At 37.9% G+C, this 26,671-nt stretch overlaps 1 protein-coding gene across 1 annotated transcript in view; it reads right to left on the bottom strand.

The window, feature by feature from the left end:
- Positions 1–1,199: 1,199 nt before the first annotated feature.
- The window catches only part of auh (AU RNA binding protein/enoyl-CoA hydratase), a 41,114-nt gene continuing 15,642 nt past the window's right edge, over positions 1,200–26,671 (bottom strand). The window contains exons 7-10 of the mRNA XM_036594754.1: positions 6,780–6,967; positions 5,713–5,763; positions 3,114–3,161; positions 1,200–1,927 (exon numbers count right to left, since the gene is read on the bottom strand). Of these exons, the coding sequence (XP_036450647.1) occupies positions 1,850–1,927; positions 3,114–3,161; positions 5,713–5,763; positions 6,780–6,967 (365 nt within the window). The 3' untranslated portion in view covers positions 1,200–1,849. The remainder of the gene's footprint in view (positions 1,928–3,113; positions 3,162–5,712; positions 5,764–6,779; positions 6,968–26,671) is intronic.

Genomic DNA, 26,671 nt, shown 5'->3' with positions numbered 1-26,671 from the left:
AGTACAGCAAATGAACAAACAGGTCAACCTGAGGACTTTGTGAACAACATCTGGTGTTGCTCACCAGAGCTCTGCGTCTATGGGACTTCCGTGAGAGCTGATAAGGGATTAAATGGTTAAAAGGGTACAATGAGTAACCGGCAAACATGATCCAGGGACGGGTATAATTCTGTAGTCATTCCTTTTTCCTGTTTTTGAGGTTCATTAGATAAGCATTACATCACTGGGTTAATCATTCCCAGAATGCAGTGGGGTGGCCCATCCCCCGCTGACCCCCAGGGCAACGTTCCTGGTGGCTGACACAGCAGCTCTTGCAACAGACTGGGCTTTTCTCTCTTTTTTTTGTCTCTTTCCTCTATGAACTGCTACATCAACGCTAAGGCCGAGACTACGTTCCCCAGCAGCCTCAGCTTCCAACCTTTCCCCTAGATAATAATGCTTTTCTTTCTGTTTTTTTTTACATAATACTGGACTTTTTTCAAGAAGAAAACAGAGTCCTGAAACCAAATAAGACAGAAATTTGTGTAATGTGGCATTAATCTTTAACTGCCTAGTCACTTCCTGTGGCAGGCTGGCTGGGTGAAATGGGTTGCAGATTTGTCCACCCATTTTAAACATGGAACGCTGCCTGCCTTAGGTGTGGCTCTCTTGCTTTTGTGTGGGAAACGTTACAGAATGAAGGCACAGCCTAAAGACTAAAGAAAAGTTTTAAAGTTTTTTTTAATTGGATTCCTTCAGAATGATGCAACGGCTTCAGTAGATCTTCCAAAGCCTACTGCATATCAAAGTAAACATTAACTGCTGCTCCGCATGTAACCAAACCCCTTCAAAATGTGCAAGTGCTGAAAGAAAAAGTCCCTCAATTAGATAATAATCATTAACACCTAGATAACAGGCCTATTCATTGTAGACAGTTCCCTCTTACCTAAGCTGTGGGTCAGTGACAAATGAGAGTGTACACTCACCTGCTGTTTTTAACATGCAATGACTCATACGGTTTTGGGCACCAGCAAAAAAAAAAAACAGCCATTACGTCTGCAGTATGTGACCAAAAAAAGTTCCACTTGGACTTCAAAGCAGTCTGCGGCTGGTTAAAATGCAATGGGTGGAGGACTGAGCCAATTTTAGGTTGAGATTTTGTATTACCTCATATTTTTATGCAAATGTGTGCAGCAGCAGAACTGAAATTATACAAGATGTACTTTTGGACAATGTTTTATTGCATCAATTAATAAAGGGCACGGTTACCTTACCTTACCTAAAAAAAGAAAAATAATTACCTTAATTCAATTACTAGGGACATGTGACAGTGTCGGTCATTCTCTATACAGCATTATGTAGATTATAACAATCTTCTGGAAGGCTCTGATGCAGCTTCAATCTATGCACTGTTAATATTATGTATCCTTATATTAATATTTAATTACTTAGATACTGTCTATATATCTATATGCTCTGTAGTGTTAGTCTGAATTATGAAACGCCTGAAGTGAACATTTAAAGACACTTTACACAGAACAGATTCACAACACGTAGTAAAGAAAGGCAAAACCTGTGATTTAAAAAAAGACTAAATTAAAAAAGACACACCATGCAGAACAGAGTTGATCCACAGGTGAGGGAAGCATCATGGTCCTCCCTCTCTCACCTCTAAACCCTGGCTAAGTCCTTGTGAACAGAATCTCCACTGGTCTTTCCCAACAGTGGGCTGACAGCAGGCCAACGGAGGGCCGGCGGCGGCTCAGCTGGTCAGGCAGGCGCAGTGCAGGCTAGCGCTTTCTTTACGACAGTCGTCAGAAGCAGTGAAAGGAAATCTGGAAGGCAGCGGGTCAGCAGGGAAGGGCCCGGTTTACTCGCCCTTGTAGCGAGGGGGTCTCTTCTCCTTAAACGCTGCCAGACCCTCCAGTCTGTCCTTCGTTGGAATCACCTAGGAAACGCCACAGTGACTTCATATTACATTGGGAAGCATATCTTTTAGCATAATCTACACTTTTTTTTTTTGCAAAGTTTGGATTCGCTGTTTTCAGTAACATAAAACCAACGTTGTTGTGGATACATGTATACAATGACTGTGATAATTGTAAATAATTAAACCAAATAATCAAAATTCTTATGATATACCTACTCCACAGCTTCAATAGCTGAATATCTTCAAATAAGATAGGAATGATGAACAAAGCTGAAGATAATATTAAAATGACTGAGAAACAACAATAACAATAATATTAACAAGCTATTGGAAAAGTGGTGATAAAATCTCCAGCCAGACAGCAAAAAAAAGGATAAATTGTTGACTGCAGTAAATTATTTATCATGTTATTTCACGTAACTTAAAAATAAGACCTGGTACCCAGTTTTTAATATCTCCATTTGCACTGTTTCTAACAGTACAACATATCAGATTGTATCACAACATATCATTGTTGAGACAAAACTATGCTAAAAAAACTTCACAGGAGTAGGAAAAAACACTTATCTTTAATGAGGAAGTTAATGAAACCAGATTTTTTTTTTCAAATATTTTAAAGCACTTCTGCTTGTCTGTTCATTATGAAATGTTAATACTATGTAAATAGCAGCCGCCAGTTTCAAATTGTCAAAAAAAAATGAAAAATGGAGAAAACAGAGATGCAAGATTTTGTCATGATTGTGAAAATGACATATTAATTGTGACAAGAATGTTAGCTAATGTGTAGCTTGGGGCTAAAACATTAGTTCAGGACACTATGAAGACACTACAAAGAAACATAAACATAATTTATCGTATAATTTACCTCCAGCATCCCAAAAACAGCTGTGCTTATTTCCACTAATCTAAACATATTACACAGCTGTGATGTAATTATATGTTACATTACAACTATAGTTAAGCATGTCTTAGAACTGTACACTAAACAGACAACAAAAAATTTGTTGCCACACTGAAAAAACAAAATTTTTTAGTCAAATATGCCAATTGATTGAACACGAAGAAGCTACGTAAACTCAATTGCTGTCTTTCATTTAGCTTTTTGGCAAGAACTGTGTTGATGTAAAATATTTTAAATGTACATTTAATGAAGCATGTTTTTCAGCATAGTTCAGCTATTAAATGTGTTGAATTGAGGGCATACCTGTGCATAGCACGCTTCTTCAATTGCTAATCCTGTTGTTAAATCAACCTGGGGGGAGATTAAAACAGAGAGTGAGGACATATGCTCCTGTCATTCACACCACAATACAAGAGCTTAACATCACCTTGCAGTGTTTGAAAAGGAAGGAAAAAAGTCTCAGAAACTGCAGCAGCAGCAGCAGCAGCAGCAGCTACAGCAACAGACTGACACTTTCTTACCCTTAAAATATTTTGAAACTTAAAGTCAAATTACTAAGAAGACAGCAGCGTAACTTGATCAATTACAGATAACCTAGTTATTTTTTTCAAGAAGCTCTGAGTGGCTGAACAAATGTCATTAACACATCCCACTCCTTGCAGAAACAGGCTACATAATGAACCTGGGAGACTTTCTGGTGACAATAGGGAAGGACAGGAGACCTACTTTCATAGGTTACCTTGGCATTTCACTGATCCAGAAATATCTCCCCAGTCACACTCCATGCTAGACAAATAACCTAATTTTTGAGTTCAGGCTACAAACCCTTAATAGGACCCTTTTCACACCAGTTGAACAAAGACATCTCTTACCAAGAAGGTCACAGCAAAGCGAGTGATTTTAGCATATTAACAAAGACGGGCAAACTGTAAAAGCCAATGAAATCAGATAAAATCTTAGAAGTCAGTATGGCAGTTTTAGTCATTTTGCTGTCTTTATTAAAAATTTACTTACCTAAGTACAATATTTAACTACATAATGAGTTACATGATGAATTACACTTACATATGATTTACCTTCTATCAAGCAATGACCAAAAAAAAAAATTCACATAATAATAAAATGTCTAAAATAGCTGAAATAATTGTTTCAGTGACCTACAAGTTAGAAAAAATTCGCAAGTTTGTGATAAATAAGGGATTTTAAAATAAATTTACAAATTTTAGAAATTCTTTAAAATAAAAAAAAAATCAAAATGAATGTAAAACTGTTTAAAACGTATATAATGTGCATTTTTGTATGTCTGCAATAATCTATTAAATGTGATGTGTTTTACAGCTTTTACAATGGTGTAATTTAACAACCCAGTCTTTGAAACTAGTCTTTGTACTTGGACACCCCTTTGTCTTTTAACTCAAGGCTACACATTTTTTCTAATAAATAAATAAATAAACAAATAAAGATAATAATAACAATAATAATAATAACTAGGGTTTACCAGAGGTGACACCACCTAATGTGGTAAACTGAGACAGCCTAACCATGGCTAAAATGTGACCATTTTTTAAGTGAAAGAGCTACTGACCTTGGTATTGCACAATGAAGGTCATTTGTGGTCTTTTTATGAGGCAACACCCTGCCCACTCTTTCTTAAATGCATATGAGTATAAAAGTCCAGTGCCGCATGACATTTGAGGAAATCAGAATTTACGGACAAAAGTTTTGCAATTATTACACTGTTTGAGTTGCCTTATTTTGCAACATGTTCTGATTTAGCAGGTTTTATTTAAAATTTTATATGACTAAATTAGCTTTTGTAATAGTTTACTTTGCATAAATGGTTTGGTGGTCGCCCCACGTGACATTTTTAAACTTAGGGAGGCATAAAAGCCCAACATGCATTTCACAATGTATTCACAAAAAGGAGGTCTTGTAGAATAATGTGATATGTCATGTACGTAGTTACCCGTCATGAACCCTGAACTGCATTGTGCTTTTTATATTATTGTAAAACTTCCTTTCATTCACAACGGAAGTTCTAAATAAGTTACCAACTGTGAAACTTTACAACTTGATCCTTTTAGCTAGAAAGTCATAAATAATTATGATATTTGACCTTCCGAGTTGTGACGTGTCACCACTGGCTCACATGTCCTTGTAATACAATCAGGGCACACCTGAAACAATGTTAAGCAGTAAGCAGTAAACGCCACGCTGGCCGCCAGGCTTAGAAATGAAATCCAATCAGAAATTGGGAAAACATTGGCACACCTATCACAAGACTAATCCAGAGTTTACCAAGTGACAGCATAATAAACATTTACAGTGTAAACACAGTCGTTATTCCATGGTATCTGTTGTGCTAAAAACTGACCTGACTGATATGCTTGAGTGGAGCTTTAAAAACAGGCTCTATTTGATCACTGATAAAAATGACAACACTTGTCAGGAAACCTGCTTTACTAATGACTTCCTTTGACCTCAAGGCTCTACAGTGTTGACAGCTTGGCCCCTGGGTTCAAGGTGATGTCACACAGCAGACTCTCTGTGGCATCTAGAATGGCAGCCGGACGTGACCCTCACGTACTGGAGTTTTCAGTAGCCAGTTTCGGACAACTCAATCTAACACGTCTGTTAGGCATGCAAAGCCTGGTGCTCCTGATCTCTTTAAACCAATATAAGAACGAATGGAAACCGATAAACATTAGATCAGCTTACTTGGGGCATTTTTATCATAAGCAGAAAAAATACCCTCCAATCCCTCCAATGCTTAATTCACTGCTTGTCTAGCCAATACTGGCTAACCAGGCAAATAAAAGCAAACAAAAACCCACTGTTTCATATTCTCATCCTTTAGTAAGACCCAAATTAGAGCATAATTTACAACAACATGTAATCTTACCTCTATGCCCTGGTTAATGGCCAGCTTGGCCATTCTGATTGCAATAGGTCCCTAAAAGAACAAGGACAGAATTTCATCAGAAACATATGTAGCTTTCCCTTCAAATCATTCAAATCATACACATCACTATGAGACAAAAGAAAGGACATACCTTGAAAAGTTGTAGAAAAATTACACATTTTTCGATCCTAAACTTAGCTCATACTTATTCAATTTCAAAGATTAATGCATTGCCAACTCTGCCACGAACAGGGTATCAATGTACTATTTCTAGTATTATTATGATTATATTAAGGCAAACTTTCCAAATTACTCATACAAAATCAGACAAAAAGCTGCAAGATACTTCATATCCCACCAGACTAAAAATGTTGGAAAGCATTTATTCGAGTGAGATCAATGGAGGGCTACTGCACAGTGTTGTTTCCACTTCTGTATCACACTCAATTTTAAATTATCAATGATCAATAAAAATGTCTTTTAATTTTTATACATAGTTTTATGTACCAAAAACGGTGATTCATTTTTACATAACCATTTTGCAAACTCTATTTAACCTTTTTTATTAAACAGACTGATTTTGTCACTCTGCCTTTAAGACCAATATCTGTAATAGGGATGTGCACTCAGACTTTCATAATTTTGACATTAAATCTCTGCAAGAGTTAATGAATGGCTATCCAGTTAACCACACATAAGGGCATTTGTGTTTTGGAAAGACACAGTGTAATATACAAACTCACTTTTTGGCTTGTGTATTCGAATACTGGAAACTTAAGCGGTTAACTAAGTACTCAAATCACCATGTATACCCATAATATGTAAATGATCATTATTCTGCTCTGTATTGTGCCTTGTTCAAAAAGCATTCCAAGCTGAAACACTTCAGTGTGACTGGGCAGAGCTAAGTAAATACACTGGTTCTCGTGATATCACACCTGCAGCAAAGACCTGTTTTTGCAGTTCAATTTCCATGTATAGGATGTATTGACTGCGGAGTGCATGGTAGGTTTATGGGTTATTTCAAACACTAAACAGTGCAGTGCTGTAGTCTCACAAGGCTGTACCTGTGGGTTGAACTCACGGGCCAGCTCCAGAGCCCTCAGGTAGGCCGCATCTCCGCTTTTGTTCTGCTCAACAGCATGGTTTACCAGGCCTAGAGCCTTCGCCTCTGTACCATCAATCACTCGAGCAGCGAAGATCAGCTCCTTAGCCAAAGATACACCTACAGTCCGTGGGAGACGCTGTGTACCACCTGCAGTGAGAAAGACAGAACAAACCGGTGCATTCAGGTGTTGCTAAACAGACACTCTGGAAAATAGATTTAAAAAAACAAAAAACAAAAAAAAACAAAAAAAACACAATAGTTCATGATAAGATGCGTCCAAACTTTTGACTTGTACTGTATATGCATATTTGCATCTACTACACACATACAAGAAGAGCTGTTCTCTCCCCTGCAGAAAGCAGTCCGAATTGCAACAATAAACAAAAGGCCGCGTGACTTCATAAGAATAAACTGCTTGACATTTAAAATACCAAGTGGAGCTGTTCCAGAAAGAGCTTAACTTCCCTAATAATTCATTAAGTTGGCTCCATTACATCAGTGCATTAGTCTAGCAAAACATATTCCCCAGATAGATTATTAAGATAATGTAAGCCTCAAGGGTGAAACAAGCTATCATTTTCCCAGCCACTGAGAGAAACAGCAATGTGTGCAATTCTCCATACGCTTCGCAGGAGCCTGGTAAATCCGTTAGTTAGAGGTAAATAATCATTAATTGCAAACGTGACATGCAGGCTTGTTTATTGATGCAACACAGGAAAGTCACAGTTTCATTGTATTCAGTAATTATGAGTTTTTTGTTAATTGATGGGTGTACAGGCTAAAATCAATCAAGCTGCTCAACAATACTGATGTTTGCAGTGTCATGGCGGTAAATCCTTATAGAACATAAGTAAAAACTGATGACTTCCTTTGATCTGAAGGCTCTACAGTGTTGACAGCTTGGCCCCTGAGTTCAAGGTGTGTCATGCAGCAGATTCACACAAGCATCAAGAATGGCAGGTGGACGTGGCCCTCCCATACTGACCCTTTCAGTGACTTTAAAAAAGATGAGTTTGTGGCAAGTCAATATGAAAGAAAAAATATTTACACTTAAAGTTACAAGCCAAATTTTCATCATCACGACACTATGCGTCCTTTAAACAACTCTTGGCTAGCATGGTCTTACACCGCTACACAACAAATTTTGAGCGCATTGGATAGATGTTCTCAGAGACCAAAAAAGTGTCAATTTTTAGTCAATTCAAAATGGCAGTATGGGGTGGCAGTGAAACACATGGTGTTACTAGATTCAGGACAACCTGACGATTCATAAGATATATGATTTATAGCTACAGTACATACAACTGCACAGATAACAACCAAAACCTAAAATCACTTATTACAGCTCCACCTTTAGCTGGATGTACACTACAAAACTTTTAGGATCCTGGCAGATTTTGATAATAGAAAGCACCTTGCTCTTAAAAAGGAATTCCACTGATTTTGCAAAAAATTCTGCATAATAAAAGCCTTTACATATAAGCAAAGTCAGAGTGGTTTGATGTGAAATGAGTCATTCTAAGGAAACTTGCAGAATTGTTCACAGTGGTGGTGATAGGAACCAGATGTCTGAAGCATTTATTGCCTTTAAAAGCTCCCTCACAGAATGTTATTACATGAAATAGTTACAAATACTTTTCCTGATGTTTGAGACACTGATTTACAATAGTTGTGCCAAAAGGTTTTGCCATAATATTTGTCTTGTATTTTTTTTATCTATTTTTAAAATCCATTTATGTAGGAAAGGTACATGCAGGGGATTGTAAAGCAAAAAATTCACCTCCAAAGAATTTTTTTGCATGACTTTTTTGAATGACTTCATAGTTTACATCTCTCTTGAATTAAGCAAACATTAAAAAATTGGTGGAATATACAGTAAACTACAGAGCAAAAAGAGGGCATATAATGAGTTTCTGCCACGCACAAACACTCAAAAGCCCAAGTCTCATCATTATAATCTGATGCAAGCAAAGCCAAAACTAGATGTGTTTGTGCTTTTATGCACACATTAGAAGACAAGTATGTTTTTGAGAAATGCAGGTATCGCAATGAGAGCTGCAAAAATGATTTTCTACATGCTGGCAGCTGACTTGAGAGCGTGCTTTGGCGTCTGGGTCCACATATTCTAAACACGATAAAGGTTCTTTTTAGCCTGCGCTCAGGTAGCATCTCCCTTGCCTCCGCAGGCTGCTACACCTCTCTCCTCGCTCTACCAGATCATCCACACATTTCCCTATATCAGCAAGCTATCCCAGAACTCCTGCCCAAGCTTCTCAGAGTTTCCTCCTCTGTCCCAGCGCAATGGTTAAGACATAAAGACATGGAAAGTGGTTTGATGTAAAATGCTCTGCTCTAGAGAAACCTAATTAGAATTGTTCACTGCGATGGTGAAACGAACCGGATGCCTGAAGAGATCCCTAAAAGTTTCCTCACACAAAGGTTTTACATAAAATGGTTACAAATGCGCTGCCCGATGCCCGAGACATTGTTTTATGATAGTTTTGAGAGAAGGTTTGGCCTAAAATGTATTTAGAGGTACATGCAAGATATTAGAGGGCAAAGTTACAGAGCCCCACTGGTGACATCCTGTATAAATAAAAATAATGCATGGTCATGACTTAGTATGGCGTGGGAATGAGATGATTAAGTCATAGCCACGACTTAGTAAAACGTGGGAACGAGATCTTAAGGCATGGCCACCACGTAGTAAGGCGTGGGAATGAGATCCTAATGCATGGCCACGAGTTAGTAAGCCGTGATCTCGTTCCCACACCTTACTAAGTCATGGCCACGATTTAATCATCTCATTCCCACACCTTACTAAGTCGTGGCCATGCATTAGGATCTCATTCCCGCGCATTAATTTTATTTATACAGGATGTCACCAGCAGGGCTCCATGCAAAGTAGTCTCTAAAGAAAACTTTTTTTTATATTTACCAGTATTTTACATCATCATCAACATTACAAATAACTCAGAATACACGTAGGTTCACTAATGATTTTGGACAGTAAATAAACAATGAGTAAGTATGCATTGCAGACATTGCCACCCCTGGTTCTAATCACCACCACTGTAAAAACTAAGGAGTCTGTAGGTTTCTGTATAATAAACCATTTCACATCAAACCACTCTCAAATGACTTTGTTTACAGTTCAACCATTGAATGATGCATAAATTTTGAAAAATCGGTGGGATTCCTCTTTAAGAAACAAAGTATCTGGGGCTTTCAGAGAAGGCCTTACTGTGCTTCATTGGTTTTACATGTGCAACCAGGCCAACAAGAAGTCTTTTCGAGTCAATTGAGTAGAGTACACATCACTTAATGTGTTCTTCTGGCACACGTTTCATTTCATAAAGCACCAGAGTTTATTTGATTCCCAAAGACTCCTATTAGCTTATAACGGCGAGAGCTCTGAACAATAATGACTGCTGTGGAGAGAAAACTCAGACTTGGCTTTGAAATAATGTCAATGTGCCTTTTTAATATGGGTCAGACAGTTGATTTAAACCATTCTTTCCTTTTCATTTCCAGCTGCACACATTCACTCCTTTCATGCCAAAGTTCTTGAGAGGCTTCATTTATTTTAAATCAAATGCACATTTTTACTTTGCACTGCGCTCAATGCCCAATCAAGGCTGAGATCAGCAGACACAGAAATAGCAAGACATGTCATAAAGTGATTATGAAATGAAAAAAGCACTGCCACTGAAATATATTTCAAGAGAAATGTGAAAACTGCCCTAAATGCAATTTCTTAAGTAGGGGAGAAGGGATGTAAATGATCATTAACCAAGAAAACCGTGTTGCACAAATATTTAGAAGCATCAGAAGGAATATATTTTTTATTGTTCAACATATTTCAAACATATTTCACTATTCAAAAATTGCTGAGGAAAATCGGTAGGTTTTTTGTGTTGGATGAGTTACACAGGCTCAGATGAGCTAAGAAGCTAATAGAGCTAACAGGCACAACAACGGCAGGTTTTCCATCCACCAATTTTTTTGCAAATTTTAAAAATTAACCAAAAAATGAATGAAATGCCCGAAATAAAAAAAAAAAAACAAAACACGCAAAATTTTGCAAAAAGAGTTTTTATGCTAGGATGAGGTGGAAAAGTTAGAATATCACTAAAGCCAAAATGCAAAAAAAGGTGATGGAAAAAAGTTTTTTGAATAAATGATGACAAGTAAGAAACGACTGACCCTACGGAGGGTCTGATCGTGGCCATAGCCTTTTGCAGGCTGCTTATGACATTCTGAAAAGCCAGAATTGTCTGGTGTGTTTGCATTAAGATGCAAGGCAGATGACGTCGAGGTGGCACAGAGATCTCAGCCTTCATTAAGTGGGCCATTGCTCGTCCTGCATGACGTATCTGAGCTGTAATCAATCATATAACGAAGGCAAATGACCGTAAAGATAATTCTACTTAAAGCAGAAACCAAGTGAAGCCGCATCTTGCTCCTATCGTTGAAGACCCTAATCATAGTAGCCTACGTCTACTAAAGTTTCTTTGCAAAACTGTAGTGGAAGAAACATGACTTGTTTCTCTTTTTTTCAGCAGAAATTTTGTGAATGCACATAACATTTGTGAAACGTCTGAATGGGAACCCGGCTAGTGGATGCTGACAGAGATTCATTATCTTCTTACAGGTGGTCTTTTCTCCTCAGTAGACATTGTGCCAACAGTTTGTTTGTTATATGTTGCTCTACAGTATTACCACAGAAGACTGTATTATGCAAATGAGCCCTCAAATCAATCACGGCATTGTTTCTGTGTGCTGTCTTTGGATGAATCACAGATTTTACATGATCCAACGCGTTATTCAATTTGCTTAAAAATAATGTAGGCCAACCTTCAACCACATCAGTCAGGTACACCAATGTGTTTTCAGCTGAACCTGGTTAGACTACTGCTCACATTCACAGTGACTTCCAGGAGGCCTACAGTGATTTTTTTTTTTTCTCTAATGTAATCTCACCCTTTGGAAATCAAAGCTGGTCAAAGCTGATCTAATGTGTTTAGACCTTCAGTTCAGCTCCTTTAGTCCTAACCAATGGGAGTGTTGGCTTGACTATATCTACCTAGATTTTATAAAGCATACCTGAATGGATACTTTTTCCATTGGGTGTTTCAATATCTTTTTCTTTCCAACAAATAAATATATATAAAACTTCACTAAACATCACTAAATTGTTTGTCTGTTTTCTTTGTCTTTTTGTGATAAAACGAAACCTCTATGAAATGAAAAATGAATATTGGCACCTCAAACAGTTAACTAGGTAGTACCTATGCAAATCCCTCAATTTGTATAAGCGGGTTTATCATTTAAGTTGGGGAACATTTCTGAATTGTACATGAGGGTCAATAGGTAATTGGTTCTGCTAGAAGGATCTACTAAAAAGTGTGTAGCTAAAAATAATGGTGTTTTTGAGACAGTAAAACAGACCATTTTGTTCATCCACGTTCTTCGAGTGAATGTGTGATGCATGGCGGCGTGAGAAAATCACACATGGGTGGGCAAAGTTATAGAGCAGGCCACAGTGGACAGTGACAGCTTTCTTTAGAATATAGAACTTTAGAACAAAACAGAACTTTCAGTAGCACATTATTTTATAATCAAGTCATATTGACATCTTTGAATACAGTTTTTGATCATATAATCTTCAGCATATAGTTACCAGCTCTTTGGTTTAAGCAAAACCAGGTTAATGTTTTGGGCACAATTGACGCAGTTCTGGCCTGGTCATTTACATGCTTATGCCTGATACATTTTAATATCTCAATACCTTAAACAATCCAGTTGATGCAAGTAATAAGCCTGCATATATCTAGTATTTTGCAATGGCTTTGAACTTTCAATTCAGACAGACTTTATGTATGTGCTCTCATGAACACAAATACTAGGGTGACAAAAAGGTAATGCTCTGCAATATTACCACAGAAAACTGTAATATGCAAATTAGCCCTCATACCAAATCACTGAATTTTTTTCTATGTGCTGTGTTTGGATGAATCACAGCTTCGACATGATCCAACAAGTGTTATTTACTTTGGTAAAAAATAACATAGGCCAACCTTTAACATCAGTCAGGTACACCAATGCGTGTTCAGCATATTAGAGAACTATTGCAATCACATTATGAAGCAATAACTGCACTAAAACTGCTGCCGCCGTTTTCTAATAACAGACTGAACTGGGTTAGACTACTGCTCACATTCACAGTAACATATCTACAACATCCCAGAGGTCTAGAGTGATGTTTTTTCTAAATGAGTCCCACCCATTAGAAATCCAAGTGTAGTTGATTTCACAGTTTATAATTATGCTGGTAGTTAATCTAATGTGTTTAGGCCTTCAGTTCAGCTTCTGAAGTCCTAACCAATGGCAGAGCTTGCTTGACTGTATCTACTTAGAATCCATAAAGGAAAAAAAACCTGACTGGATAATTTTGGGTGTTTCAACCCAAACTTAACAATGAAGGAAAAATATTACTACAATACTTGCAGAGCAGCCATGGTGATCCTACTAAGTGAAGTGTACTAAAAGCGACAGACATGTTTTTTCATTCTTGGACATCACGAGTTCTCTGAAAACCTTTAAGACCCTCTGGCAATGTCCATATTCAGTCCATATTGCGCAGCCCTAAAGAGAATATGGAAATAGTGGCGTAAATCCCTCTATAAACTCATCATTTCCATTTCTAGAGTGATAATGAATATATTTAAATAAAGCTACATTTATGACTAAAATCTTATATTTCAGACTGTGACCTTTCCCTCAGTAGCATTCAGATCAAATTTTTACCACCACATTTCTAGTGAATTTGGTGACTTTAGGAGGGCACTGCCTCTGTAACACTACAAGCCCTGTTCTCTTGAATTTTACTCAGGTTTTCAGCCTTTTCAGTGGGTTGCACAACTCTTACCCAAGCACTTGAGGGAAATATGTTTACACTTGAAGCAGTAAAGACATGTTGCATAAGACTGATGAAGCAATTTTTAACTTTCACCATGCTAATGTGCGCCTTTAATGTCTGTCTCTAACCCTGTATTCTCTCACCCTCTCTCACTCTGTCTTGACATGAATAAATCATACTAAATTCAGATCTAGGCCACAGCCTGCTTCACTGACTGACTGAATGACTGTTGTGTTTCCAGTTTGACTATTTTTGTCTGAACACTGCTGGATGGGACTGCGTGTTTCCCAAAACTTTGGCAAGAGAACTTGATACGGAGGAAAACAAGGTCCCTTAGCATCTTCTCCAAATATTCAACTGTGAAGCAGTGTTACGGTTACAAAAATAAGTATGCGTGCTAACCATTAAAAATCAGCCAATTGTAAGTCCATGCCAGCCAGACAGCCAAAATCATGATGTGTGAAAATAAAACAATGTTTTTCTGTGATGTAAGAACAATAAAGTAAAACAAATGTGGCCCGGCTATTAATGTCATGAGCCATGTCTGGAGGGTTCTTGAGGCCTTTTAGCATGTTAACATCCACTGACACATACGCACACACATACATAAGAGAGGTTGGCTATCTGACACGCTCCAGTGGGTGAACTCCTGGCCTTGTGCAACATTGTGTAACAAACAGGTTTTTCTAATGCAGCAGATATTTTGCAAGAAATTCAAGGAAAGCCTTGCATCACAACACACTCATAACTAGTGGGAAAAGGGCCTGTTTTTGTTACAGTATATGGACAGCAAGGGGAAGATGGGGGGAAAAAAAAGGAAAAAAATAAGTGCCTCGACATGTTTGTGAAAGTATGATGTACTATTAGGGCGGCTGGCCTGGAGCTTTGCCCCAAGCTGTTTTGAAATCGTCAGCACGGGCCAGTCAACGAGACGAGTGTAACATATTGCGTTCTGAGAACTGCTCAAAGGCGGCCAAGAAACAGGCCAGCGTTGCCTCTGAGCACGCGGCAGCTGTGCAGTTCAGGCGATTTCGGGGGAAGAGCAGAAGATCTCCTGGAAGAGCCACTCGATCCTCATGGGCTTTAACCTGTTAGCACCCAACACTCAGCAGTCAGGGGGCTGACGAATGCAGCAGTCACACCAGCACCATCTGCAAGTCCAGGCCATGTGATTTATGACACCCTGGAGAATCTTGTCGACTTTCTAAGAACACTCAGGTTTCTCAGACAGGTGGAAAGGACATTTTAAGCAGAGAATAAGCAGGTGTGTTGAAGGTACCAACACACATTCTCTTACATGCTGTAGTCCTCTTTCCTCACAAACACAGACATGTGAATGCGTCACATAGTTCATGTTTAAAATCAATTACTCAGTGATTCAGCTTTGTGTTATGCTGAATGACAAAGTTTAGATAGGCGGTTTATCACATATGCAGACAGAGGAGTCTGACAGGATTTCTGCTTACCTAAATACATAGACACGGAAGTGTGTTCAAGATGAAAATCTTCAAATCTTTGTTTAGCCATGTGCTGTCATAGGTAATTTAGCTAGTTCGCTGTACACATGGCCAAGTTAATGTTATATCACAAGTGTTATATCACAACAATTTGCATTAATTTATATTTACTAGCCTACATGAAGGATTTAGGTCATTTATCACCAGTTGCAGTCAACATCAGTCATTTTGGTTTATTATCATCCAACCAATCGTTTTCCTGATCATATTCAAAATTTCAAAAACAAAAGTGTTAGAGAATTCTGCTGGAGTCTAAAGTGTTAAAAATGAAGAAAAAAAAAAAAACACTGTCAATTAATTGTCAAATTATTACTTGCTAGAGACAGCCCTAACACATACAGCCTAAATTCAACTTTACTCTCTCCCTATTCCACAAGGAGCTCATCCTCACACAGCATGCTGCAGTACAGAGAGACAGGAGGGAGTTAATATTCTCTGCCTGTCTGCTAAAGTACTGTACGACCCCCCTGGTATGCCTAGTCAAGAGGACATTTGTTATTTTTTATTGCTTGGCTTAAAGTTACAGGCCAACACAAAATCAGAACATCAGCTAGGCTAAATAATGGAAGTTTACAGGAATGTTACTGGGCAGAACAGAAGCTAAAAAGTTCAAAGGAATGATCTGGTACTATTGATCTGATTTCATTTAAAATCTAATACCATCAATGAAGAATAAATAGTTATTGTGATGATTGGGTGTGTGCTTGGCAAGTTTTACAAAATACTTACTTGTGCACTATGTACTGAAAAATAGAGGTGGCAAAAAGGGTTCTTTGGATTTAATATAAGTGTTTTCAGTTAAGGTTTTTTTAAAGACCCATCGATTGAAAGGCTCTTGTCGGAAGCAAAAACGGTTCTTCTATGGCATCAATAGGGGTAGGGATGCACAATGATTTTAGAATTATAACTAAGTATAAATATAACTGAAAAAATGTATCCATGTTGGATGGATGTTTAAATTTCACTGATATTTCAGTATTTGAGGACATATTTATTGTACTCCAGAACAGCAGAATGTCTGTGACATGCATCTACTTTGAAAATATCTGCATTTTACTCATTTCTAGATTTATAACCCTACAGAAATAGATGATTCTTTGTAGTGCTAATCCAGGTAGATGTAGTGCAGATTTATACATCTTATAAATGTTTATGTATTTGTATTAGCATCAGTAGTTAAGTACATGAAAATTATTGGATATCAGCATCAGCCCACAATTCCCATATCGTTGCATCCCTAAGATCCCAAAGATCATTTTGAAACTATGAATCACTCAACATAGCAACACGTAACTCCACATAACTGTGGACATATGGAAACGTTTACCAAAAGGCTTTTCAGTTGAAATTCCACTGTCTGATATGCTATATTTACTGGAAGGACAAAGCATTATGTATGACCTGCACCTATGCTATCCATATAGAGCATGACAGATCATAAATGATGCAATTGCCTGGCATGGTCCCTGTTGTGCATCTTGGCTGATGCTATTGCAACGAAAGACAACTAAACCATTCCTTTAGGGTTCTCAGGTTCAATCTGTATGAGCGAAGATAATGCCCTGTCCAACATTAGCATCTGCAATTAGTGCAATTAAGACTACATATTTTACAAACACATCAGTTAGTGCAGTACAAAGTGGGCTAAATTTCTAGTTTATGCTGTGTGTTGCATGGGTTTGGCCCATTTTTCTACAGGCTGTGTTTTTTTTTCTCCACTGCTTAAATTACTATCAGCCATCACCAAGCAACAGCACGGCTCTGTTTCTGAGCTTTATTCAACCTGGATTTGTTTACATTTTGATCCCTTTCCTCCTTCTACCTCCCATCACCCACTAAAGCTGTTTATAACATTCAGGCTTGACTCAATTTATTAATTGGATTTGCTCTAAAAGTTGCCACTTTTGATCTAAGGGCTGTGGCGAATTTTGCACTAGAGGTTTTGATCAGTCTCTCAAGAAGAGCTTTTGATGTGTGTTTTTTTCCCCCCAGAACAACTTTATAGCTGTGCATAAAGCTCTGACAGAAAGGACAGTTCCACATAAGAGACTAGCAACCTCTGGACTAATGTAGGTCAAGGCTCTATTATCATTTGTTATCATTATGTCATCATTTATGATCGCTAATCCCCTAGATGTGCAATAAAAAAGGCACTCAAGAGCTAAATACTGTGTACTTGACTGTGTACTCATCTCATTCTCATTAAAAAAAATAAAAAATAAAATAAGAAGAAGAGACAAGGCAACAAAATGACCCATATTCTAAGTAACAGCCACAGGTCTGATTTTCCCTCAGGCTTGAAATAAGCACTTTTTAGGGCTGCACATTACATTGTTTGATAAGCGTCACTGCGACAGCAGCCTTCACAATACCAATTTTACAAAAGGCAGTATTACGCAAATGAGCCTCTAAACAAGCATCTGACCAATTACAAATAAACAATGCAAGTCAATGCTTAATCACATTATATCAAGGGTTCATTAGTTAGTTTACATATTGGAAGGAATACTGCAGTCACAATAAGCAGCAGTATAATTGTCAAATTTCCATTGAATTCTGAATGCTTTGCATTCTGAAATGTAGTTTCCCTGTATTTAACTTCCTTCTAAACACACCTTTTCCACTCTTTTTTGAAAGAGTGATAATGAGCTCTATTTGAGAGTCAAGAGCACTGTGCAAAAGTCAGAGACCACCATTTTTTCACACCTCCATTACATTTTCTGCTTCTCATAATATAGTATTACCAAATACATTCGCTGATGTTGAAGCCTGGACTGTGGGATGGACAGTCTATTTTTCTGAGTGCACCAGCAGCTTCTTTGTTTGATTTGCAAATTTTCTCCTTATTTTATTCAATTTCCTTTTCTCAGTAACAGCCTCTTGACAGCTGAACGTGTTGAGTTGTGTTCTCACAGTGTAAGGATGGACAGAAACACCTGTGGATTTTTTCCGATCTGAAGTGAGAGTGGAGCTTGATCTTTACATTTTTAAATGCTGTTTATCTGATGGGGACAATTTTGGTGGTGTGCCAGGTCTTGCATGGTTGTTAGGAGTCCCATTTATTCTGTATCTTTTGAGCACTTTTTTGAATTTTCAGGAAGGGAAAACCAGCTTTCCTTTGACTTTCTCCATCTTATGCAAGTAGATTTTCTTATATCTAATCTCCTCAGAAGTATTTCCTGAAAATAACTTGTTCTGAATGGCTTGTACCTTGACTGGAAATTAAATACATTTAGGGTTGTTTGTTTTTTCAAATATTGCCAGATTCATCACAACAACCTAACATATGCCAACATGACTTTTTGTCCCCCCAGTATCACTCAGTCCTATCTGGTTGTTTTTGACCAGCAGCTCACTAACTGCTGTTATCACGTGCGCAGTAGGAGTGTGTCTAGCGGCTGCAGGAAAGAAAGAGTGTTTGTGAGCCACTGCTGCGGCTCTATTGAGGGATCTGGGCCAGGCTAATAGTGGCGTGGGAAGGACCAAGAAGTGGGTCAGTGGAGCTGTAGTGTCTCTGTGTGTGACGTGTGCGTTACACAGACACAAGCTCCTACAATATGAAGAATGACTTGGACTCACATCTTAATACACATTAGTCTTCTGCCCTAGCAGATCCAATAGCCTTGTCTGTTTGCCTTGTTTGTATGTGCATATGTGAGAGAAAGTGAGAGAGAAAGTGAGAGAGAAAGTGTTTCACTCCCTGTGCTGTTAAAATAAGACTCTGCTGCTGCATTTTCCTTAGAAATGTTAAGCCCCAGATTTATTCTTGAGAAGTTACATCTGTTTATCCCTGTTAATGGATGTTGACACTTATGTCTAATCTATAGTTTATCAAAACACTCCGTTTTGAGATTTTAGGCAATGTTTGGTTCTCCAGAACATGTGTCATGCACGTCATCAGGTTATCACTGACGTAAAGAGAAAGGTCTAAGATTTCTGTGGCAATATCATGTTACCATATAAAATTGAGATGCAACCATCCTTCTTCTGACAATTAAAGGAAAAGTTCTTAGAAAAATCTAATTCACTTACTTTTGTCCCTTCCAAATTCCAAATGTGGTTGATCACAAGGACATGTTTGGTTTTCAATGTTTGCTTCTTTAGTTTTGCACTGAAACTACAAAGCTAATGTAGCTAACAACTATAACAAACATAATCTTGTGTGGCACACTGTTAACCATAACACTTTATTTGGATGGTCCACTACAGATGCTTTGTAAGCGCTTAGCATATCTTTCAGTACCATTCAACTAAATATGCATTAAATGCAACTGAACTTCCAAGTTCAGTGTGAAAGAGTTTATTAAATCTATTCTATTATTAAATCTATTCCCAACCTTAACCTTAAGCCAAAACCTGTCTTCTCCTAACCGTAATGTTGTTGATAATCAACTGAAGATCACCAGAAAGTCTGTTAATGATTTAATCATCTGTAGAGTATGACGGCGTTTTAGTGCCACTGTTAAAAATTAAAAATAGTAGACTTCGAGAATAAAATCATAATATTCTGAGAATAAAATCTTAATATCTGAGAATAAAGACATAATATTTAATAATAATAATAAAGTCGTAGAATTACAACATTGAAGTGGGATATTACCAGAAAAAAGCTGCAATACTGTAGCAAAAGGGTTGTAGCAACCTCCTCGTGTTAAAACGAGGGACGTTAAGGAGTTGGTAGAGTTCGTATTGATTTCTCCCATAAAGAAATACTGTGTTATTAGTATAAAAATCAGCTGAAACGGCTGTGCAAGAAACTGTTTAGAATAAAGAACCAGACAGACCTGGAGGAAATTGTCTGTTTTGTTGAAGGAAAGCTCACAGGCAGTGGTCGTCTACACAGCTATTGGTGGTTACATCTCCGTGCCATTCAAAGAAGGCATGTAGTTTCAAAGAAGACACAAATGATTGATTCTGAAGGAGTGAGCGGAACTCCGGCGTGCTCAGCCTCTTTGTCCTCGCCAGTACAGCAACTGAGGCCCCAACGTGTTATGGCAGCCCCCCCTTACAATTAGCCCAATTTATCCTTGAAATTTTGCAAGTTTATTCTTGTAACTTTACGACTCTATTCTCAAAGTCTATTTTTATTTTTTTACCAGTGGCCCTATAACGCCATCATAGTAGAGCATCTATAGGGGACCACCCAAATAAAGTGTTACCTAATAAAATTACAATTTTATACATACAGAAAAATGTTAGGACAAGATCCTTAAAGCATTTCACAGGCTTTGAATACTTAATATTGCCAATACTCGTTCTCAAAACCACTCTTAAAAAACAATATCTGAAGCATTTTTAGTTCTCCATAGAGACCCATCCCCACTTCCTATGGTGATGCAAACTATATTTAAAATAATAAGGTACTAAAATGTGATGAGCTGCTTGGTGTGGTGGTTGCAGAGCAGTTCCTGTGCTGTGGAAATATTCTCAGATACACCATAAAGAATTGTGATTGTGAAACTGTTTAATTAGAAAAGAAATGAAGGAGAAAGAGCTCATTTTCCCACAAGAAATGGTTGCATGTTCGCACAGAGTTGGCGGCATTGATGACTGGACGCAAGAATTACAACAATTACATATTTAAGATGATTCATCATACGTGCCTCTGTGGTCAACCAGCCGCTTTTCACAAACTTTGCTTTGAGCAGTTTTCTTATCGTCCAGTAATTAAAAGTGCTCCCACACATGATTTCCTTCTAAGGCATCTTTGCTCTTTTAGCTACAGTAGCCACATGTTGCGCTATGAGGCGAAGTGCAGAGGATGCCTAACATAAATTTATGATGCATTCAACTAAACCAGCTACAATTAATCTTTAATTAATAACTGTTCTATCTAAAGGCTTCTGCTGACCTGAACTGATCCGACACTGCCAGCATTCTTGCTTTAGTTGCTTGTGTGCTTGTGCTCAGAAATACACATGCCTGCCAGAAATTGCTTCATGGTATCAGTATTCTATATTGCCAATGCCGATACTTTATTCAAATGCCAGTTTCAGTGTCAAAAACTAATACAGTGTTGGTGCAACACTAGTTTCACCTGTAAATGCATGCTGTTGGGTAGCACAATGTGACCTTATCATATAATGCAACTTAAAAGTAAATCCCACACTTGCTCCTCAGTTCTAACTGACCAAGCCCTAAAAACAATGACATCTGAGAAATTAGAGCTGTTTCAATTCCAGGAATCCGAGTGAACTTGCAGAAGTGCAACCAAAAAATTACGTCAGAACTAATGGGAGAACCTTTCTACTGGCAAGAAATTCATTCTTCAGCATACTTATGTTGGCATTTGTAAACGGAGGTCTAGCACTTCCTGATACACTAACAGACATGAGAGAGCATTGAAGATGGTGTCTGTGATTAAACCTGCTATCACCTGAGCCATCTTGCACTTGGAAGGGATGATGAAATAGATTAATTTCATGTCTGTAACTGCTCAAATATGGTCTTATCACCAACTCCAACACAAAACCTGTAGACTGCAATTCCAAGGAAGAGTATGAGTCATACAGTCAATGAAAGCAGTGGGTAGTTTCAGCATTATTTCAAAATACACAAGCTGGACAACTCCTGGTAATCTTCTCTTTCTGCAGTACATGTTGCGCAGATTTCGAGGAATTCCCTGAGGTAAAAACAAACATTCTTTTCATCAATCATTCAGCCGACACGTTATTATTCTCATTTATTTTCAAAGCTATGCTACCATTCACAAGTTGCTATTAATGGCAAACCTGTTCTATAACATATACATTGCAATAGTATTCAGCACCCTTAAAGCAAACCATTTCCTTTGGATTACATGTAACACAGATTGCTCCAGACAGTAGTTTTTAAAACCGGTATGCAGTAAGCTTTCAAAGTCAAAATTCATTATTTGTAATTATTTGTTAAAAACAAATAAACAATGAAAAATATTGCTTGCAAGTATTCAACCCCTTCAGACTAGCACTTGGTAGAACCTTTTACTGCAATAACAGCTTTAAGTCTTTTGGAGTAGGATTTCTGCCCGTTTATTCTGACAAAAATGCTGCAGCTTGTTCAGGTTGGTTGGATGATGCTTGTGGACCATAATTTTCAAATAGTGCCACAGATCTGGACTTTGACTTGGACACTGTAGAATATTCATCGTTTTGTTGTTCCATCTCTCTTGTGTTACTTTGGCCTTGTGCTTCAGTTTCTCTGAAGCATTGATTTATAGCAGACTGAAGCAAAGTGTTTTGCAGTATCTTACTGCATTTTGCACCAACCATCAGTTTAACAAGATACCCACTGCAGAAAAGCATCCCTACATCATGATGCTACCACCACCATACTTCACTGTTGGGACACAGTGTTTGTTGAGGAGGGGGCAGCGTTAGGTTTGCCACTGGCCTTTCTGTGGCTTCCCTCACCGAGTCCCCTTCCTGCTCTGATACTTAGTTTTGAAGGACCACCTTTTTTCCAGAAAAGGTCAACTTTTTTAATGTTTCACAAGCAAAATTTGTAAGCCTGTTATGTCCTTGTCAGGAGATTCTACAGCTTCAACTTCAAAATTCAAACAGAATTTTTTTAAGTTAGTAATTTTGTTACAGAACAGTTTCTTTTAAAATATCTTTTTTCATGAGATTCAGAGTCTTTTAAAATGAAAAAAAAAAAAAACAGCACAAAATATCAAAGTGTCAGATGATAATCTCATTACTTTAAAGCGGGTTGAATACTTTTGCACTGTACATGTATAAAATTACTTGATGATGCTTAACTCTTAAAAATACAGGTTCCTGACATATTCTTGGCTTGGATGTACAGTTCTAAGAAAAATCTTAAATTATCACAGAACCTTTATATTATCTGGAGGTCCTTTGAACTTAAAGTTCTACAGTCATATGTAAAAGTTTGAACACCTCTGGTCAAATTGCATGATTTGTTGATTTTCTAAGTTCAAATAAGTTAAGACATCCTCTCCTATCTGGTTAAAACTGGCAAATAAACAGTAATCATGCATTAACTGTGCATTAACTCTGCACCCAAACCTTTGCATACGACTGTATATAGACTCTAGTTGTAAAGGCCTATACTTTCCCATGTGTCTGAGCTTTTGCCATTCTACTCGTTTACTGTTATCATGTTTAGGCTTGGCCTAGTATAAAGCTTTTTGTTGTGACTCGTCTTTGCTCTAGGTCCAGTCTAGCTTTAGCTTCTCTTAGCATATCTACCTGAGACGCCAAGCACCAACCCATGTGCTTGCTCTTCGTCATTTGCCTGCTGCTATCCTAACCCAGCCATTAGCATTACCTTCAGCATACTTCCTTTGCCTCTGTGTTTACCCAGGGTTGCCAACTTTTGAGAGGTGGCTGCAGGGAGATTTTCAGGTGGCTGAAGTGAGACTGGAGTGAGATTTTTTCATTTACGTGCACACTCCCCAGGTGGTACAGATTTGTGTGGGTTTAAGAAAGTTATTTAAAAGTAATGTGTAATGAGATTCTGTTTTTCCCAGAAAGTTTAAGTAGGGTAATCCCACTACAGTTTGAGAGAAGTGATTTTTCATTTGTAATGCACTGCCTTTTAGAGTGACTACCTCAACACTGTTGGCAGCAGATGGCGAGGATGTAAAATTAATCAAACAGAAATTTAAACTCCTGAAAATTAGTAGCTTAGTTAAGAAATTCAGCATGAGTTACACTCATGGAACAGAATGTTATCGAAATGATCTTGGGGAGACAGAAAAAGAAAGAGAGGAACCTGACGCTCCCACTTTCTAAAGCCAGTCCACACTCTGTCCTCAAAGGCAGCACTGCCTCACTCCACACCTCACTCTCTATGGGCCAAATGAGACGATGTCCTCTCAATAGACTGTGATGATCTGATGTCATCATGCAGAAAGAACATAATGGTCGCAATGCAATTTTCGGTTGCGTGTGTCTGTTGGTTGACTTGAGGTTTCTTTGCGCAGTGTGAGAACTTGAGAAAAGACACAAAATTGTGAGTTTCATGCCAAAACCATGAGACTTGGCATCCCTGGTTGACGTGGTTAACATTAGCATTATCCTAGCCTGGCCTGCCTCTTACATATTTTCTATTTCTATTACTACTTCACTTGCACATTGATCAGTAAGCACTTCTGTCCATCTCTTGTCCAGTCTTAATCATACAAATTTACATACAAAAATCATTCTTTATAATAGCACTGCACCAAAGCACAGTGCCCTCATAGGTTTCAAAAAACTTGTAAGCTGTAAAACAATTGAGAAAATTTAAACGATGAACAGAGCTGTATATGTTTCTATAATAGCTGTGAAAACTGTAGAACACTGAAAATGATTTTATAACCCACAATGCCTTGCATTTGAAAAAGTGACGATTAGATCTTGAAGAATTTGACAAGAAATTACTGTAAATAAATAATTTCATTTACATTTACAATTTATTAACTTCTTTGCCTAGGTTCTTCTTAATAGCTTAATAAATTACATATCAAATAAATCATTTAAAAACAGATTTGAGTGTCTAGATTATAATGTAAGTCTGCACTTTATAAGGTATTATTGAATAAAGTATCAAAAATTATTAATGACAATTTATTCCAAACTTTTGAATGGCAACGTACATGTAACTGTGAAACAACCAATGAAGAAGCACAGCAGGAAGAGAGCAGGGAGCGTGTTTTAAAAGTGCCACTACACAAGCTAGACAGGGTCACTGACAACAAGCTCTTACCTCTTTTTTCTATTATCTTTTCTCGTTATAACACCTTCCAAACAACACAGGCAAGCTTGCCCTCCCTCCTTTATCCATCCTCACATCTTCCATCAACCAGTTAAGTGCCATTCGAGATACTCTTACCACCACAACCACATACAGACCTGTGTGAGTGCCAAGACGCTGGAAAAGAGGTTCTTGTTGTCAAGATGCGGGCAGACGCGGCAACAAACCATGCTTAAGGCATGCATGTCCTGAAGCTGTAAACAGATTCAGACTGTCACTATCAACTGTACTTATTTTGATGGTTGAGTGATAAGAATTTTATAAAACTTTTTTAATTTGTTTTTATATTAGTTATCATGTTTATTCAAATAAGACAGCAGTGAAACCGGTATGAGTACATTCTCCCTCACATTCTCGGGCAAACCAGACTACAGGTACACAGCGACAACAACTTCAATGAATACGCTTAGGAAACTCATAATTATTATGGCTACCATGAAGACGCACAGGTAGTCGAGTACTCAATCATTTTTAATACAAGTGTTCAGATACTGAAATCAATAATCAGATATTCTTTATTTTCACTCAAAGTAAGATGAAGAAATGTGACAATGTGAGTAAACATGCACAGTATATTGCACCTATGAAACACAAGTGCCTTTAATGTGAGTGCACTGCAAAGACACATTGTTAAGGATGTGATTGTGAAGTCACAGGTAACGCGGCTTTATGACTAACTAGGCTATCTACTACAGCTGATGTTAGCAAGGTCCATAAGCAATGAAATGATATTCCACTGAACGATATTCCATCACACACTGAGGAGAAAAGACCTCCTGCAGAAGACGACGAGTCCTCAACAGCATCCAGCATTGTTAAAGACAGTTCTAGTGTTAGCTCATGAGCTCATCTGAAGAGGCAGCTGTAGAACCCTATGTTAATTTCAACCGAAGTCCGCGTCCATTTCTTGTGGTCAGAATGCACATCCCTAACTGTGTCTAGTGATTTAATCTGATCTGCACTGCAACTGTTATTAGTGAGAGTAGAATTTTCTAAACTCTTCCTGTAATTTTATTTGATAGCATGAAACAGCCAGAAGCCTCAGGTCACATTTTCCCCAACATGGTTCAGTAACTGTGATAAAAGAAAACACACCCATACACACACCCCACACACACACACACACACACAGCATGTATCTGATAGCTGTCTTTTGTAAGTGTCCTGTTTGTATGAAGTCAGCAATCTCTATTCTTTCCCTTACAGAAGAAACAATAGCTGAATTTTCTTATTAACTAATCTCAGATTACTCATCTGTGCCCAAACGGAACTTTCCTCAGTCTTTCCTGCTGAGAAACAACCCAGCATTGAGCAGGATAAGAGGGCAAGCCAGTGATGTAAAAGCAGAAGGCCCACATTACTACAGCCTGAACGAGAAAGTAATAAAATGAGAACAAAGAGAGAGTAGAGGAGAAATGAGTAGGAAAAAAAGTTTTGAGAGAGAGAGAGAGAGAGAGAGAGAGAGAGAGAGAGAGAAAGTAGCAGAGCAGTAGGTAGGAGAGATTATTACAGAAAAAAGCAGAAGAGAAAAGATTAGAAGACAAGAAAGTAGAAGAGAAGAACAAAAGATAAGAGAAGGTGAAGACAAAAAAAAACAGAGACAGAGAGATAAAGAGAGAAGACAACAGAAGAGATAAGCAGAAGATACGCGAAAGAGAAGCAAAGGAGAAG

This window comes from Colossoma macropomum, unplaced genomic scaffold (assembly GCF_904425465.1).
Source record: "Colossoma macropomum unplaced genomic scaffold, Colossoma_macropomum, whole genome shotgun sequence".
Classification (NCBI taxonomy): Eukaryota; Metazoa; Chordata; class Actinopteri; order Characiformes; family Serrasalmidae; genus Colossoma; species Colossoma macropomum.
Note: the sequence above shows the minus strand (reverse complement) of the source record. Positions and strands in the feature narration are given on the sequence as shown.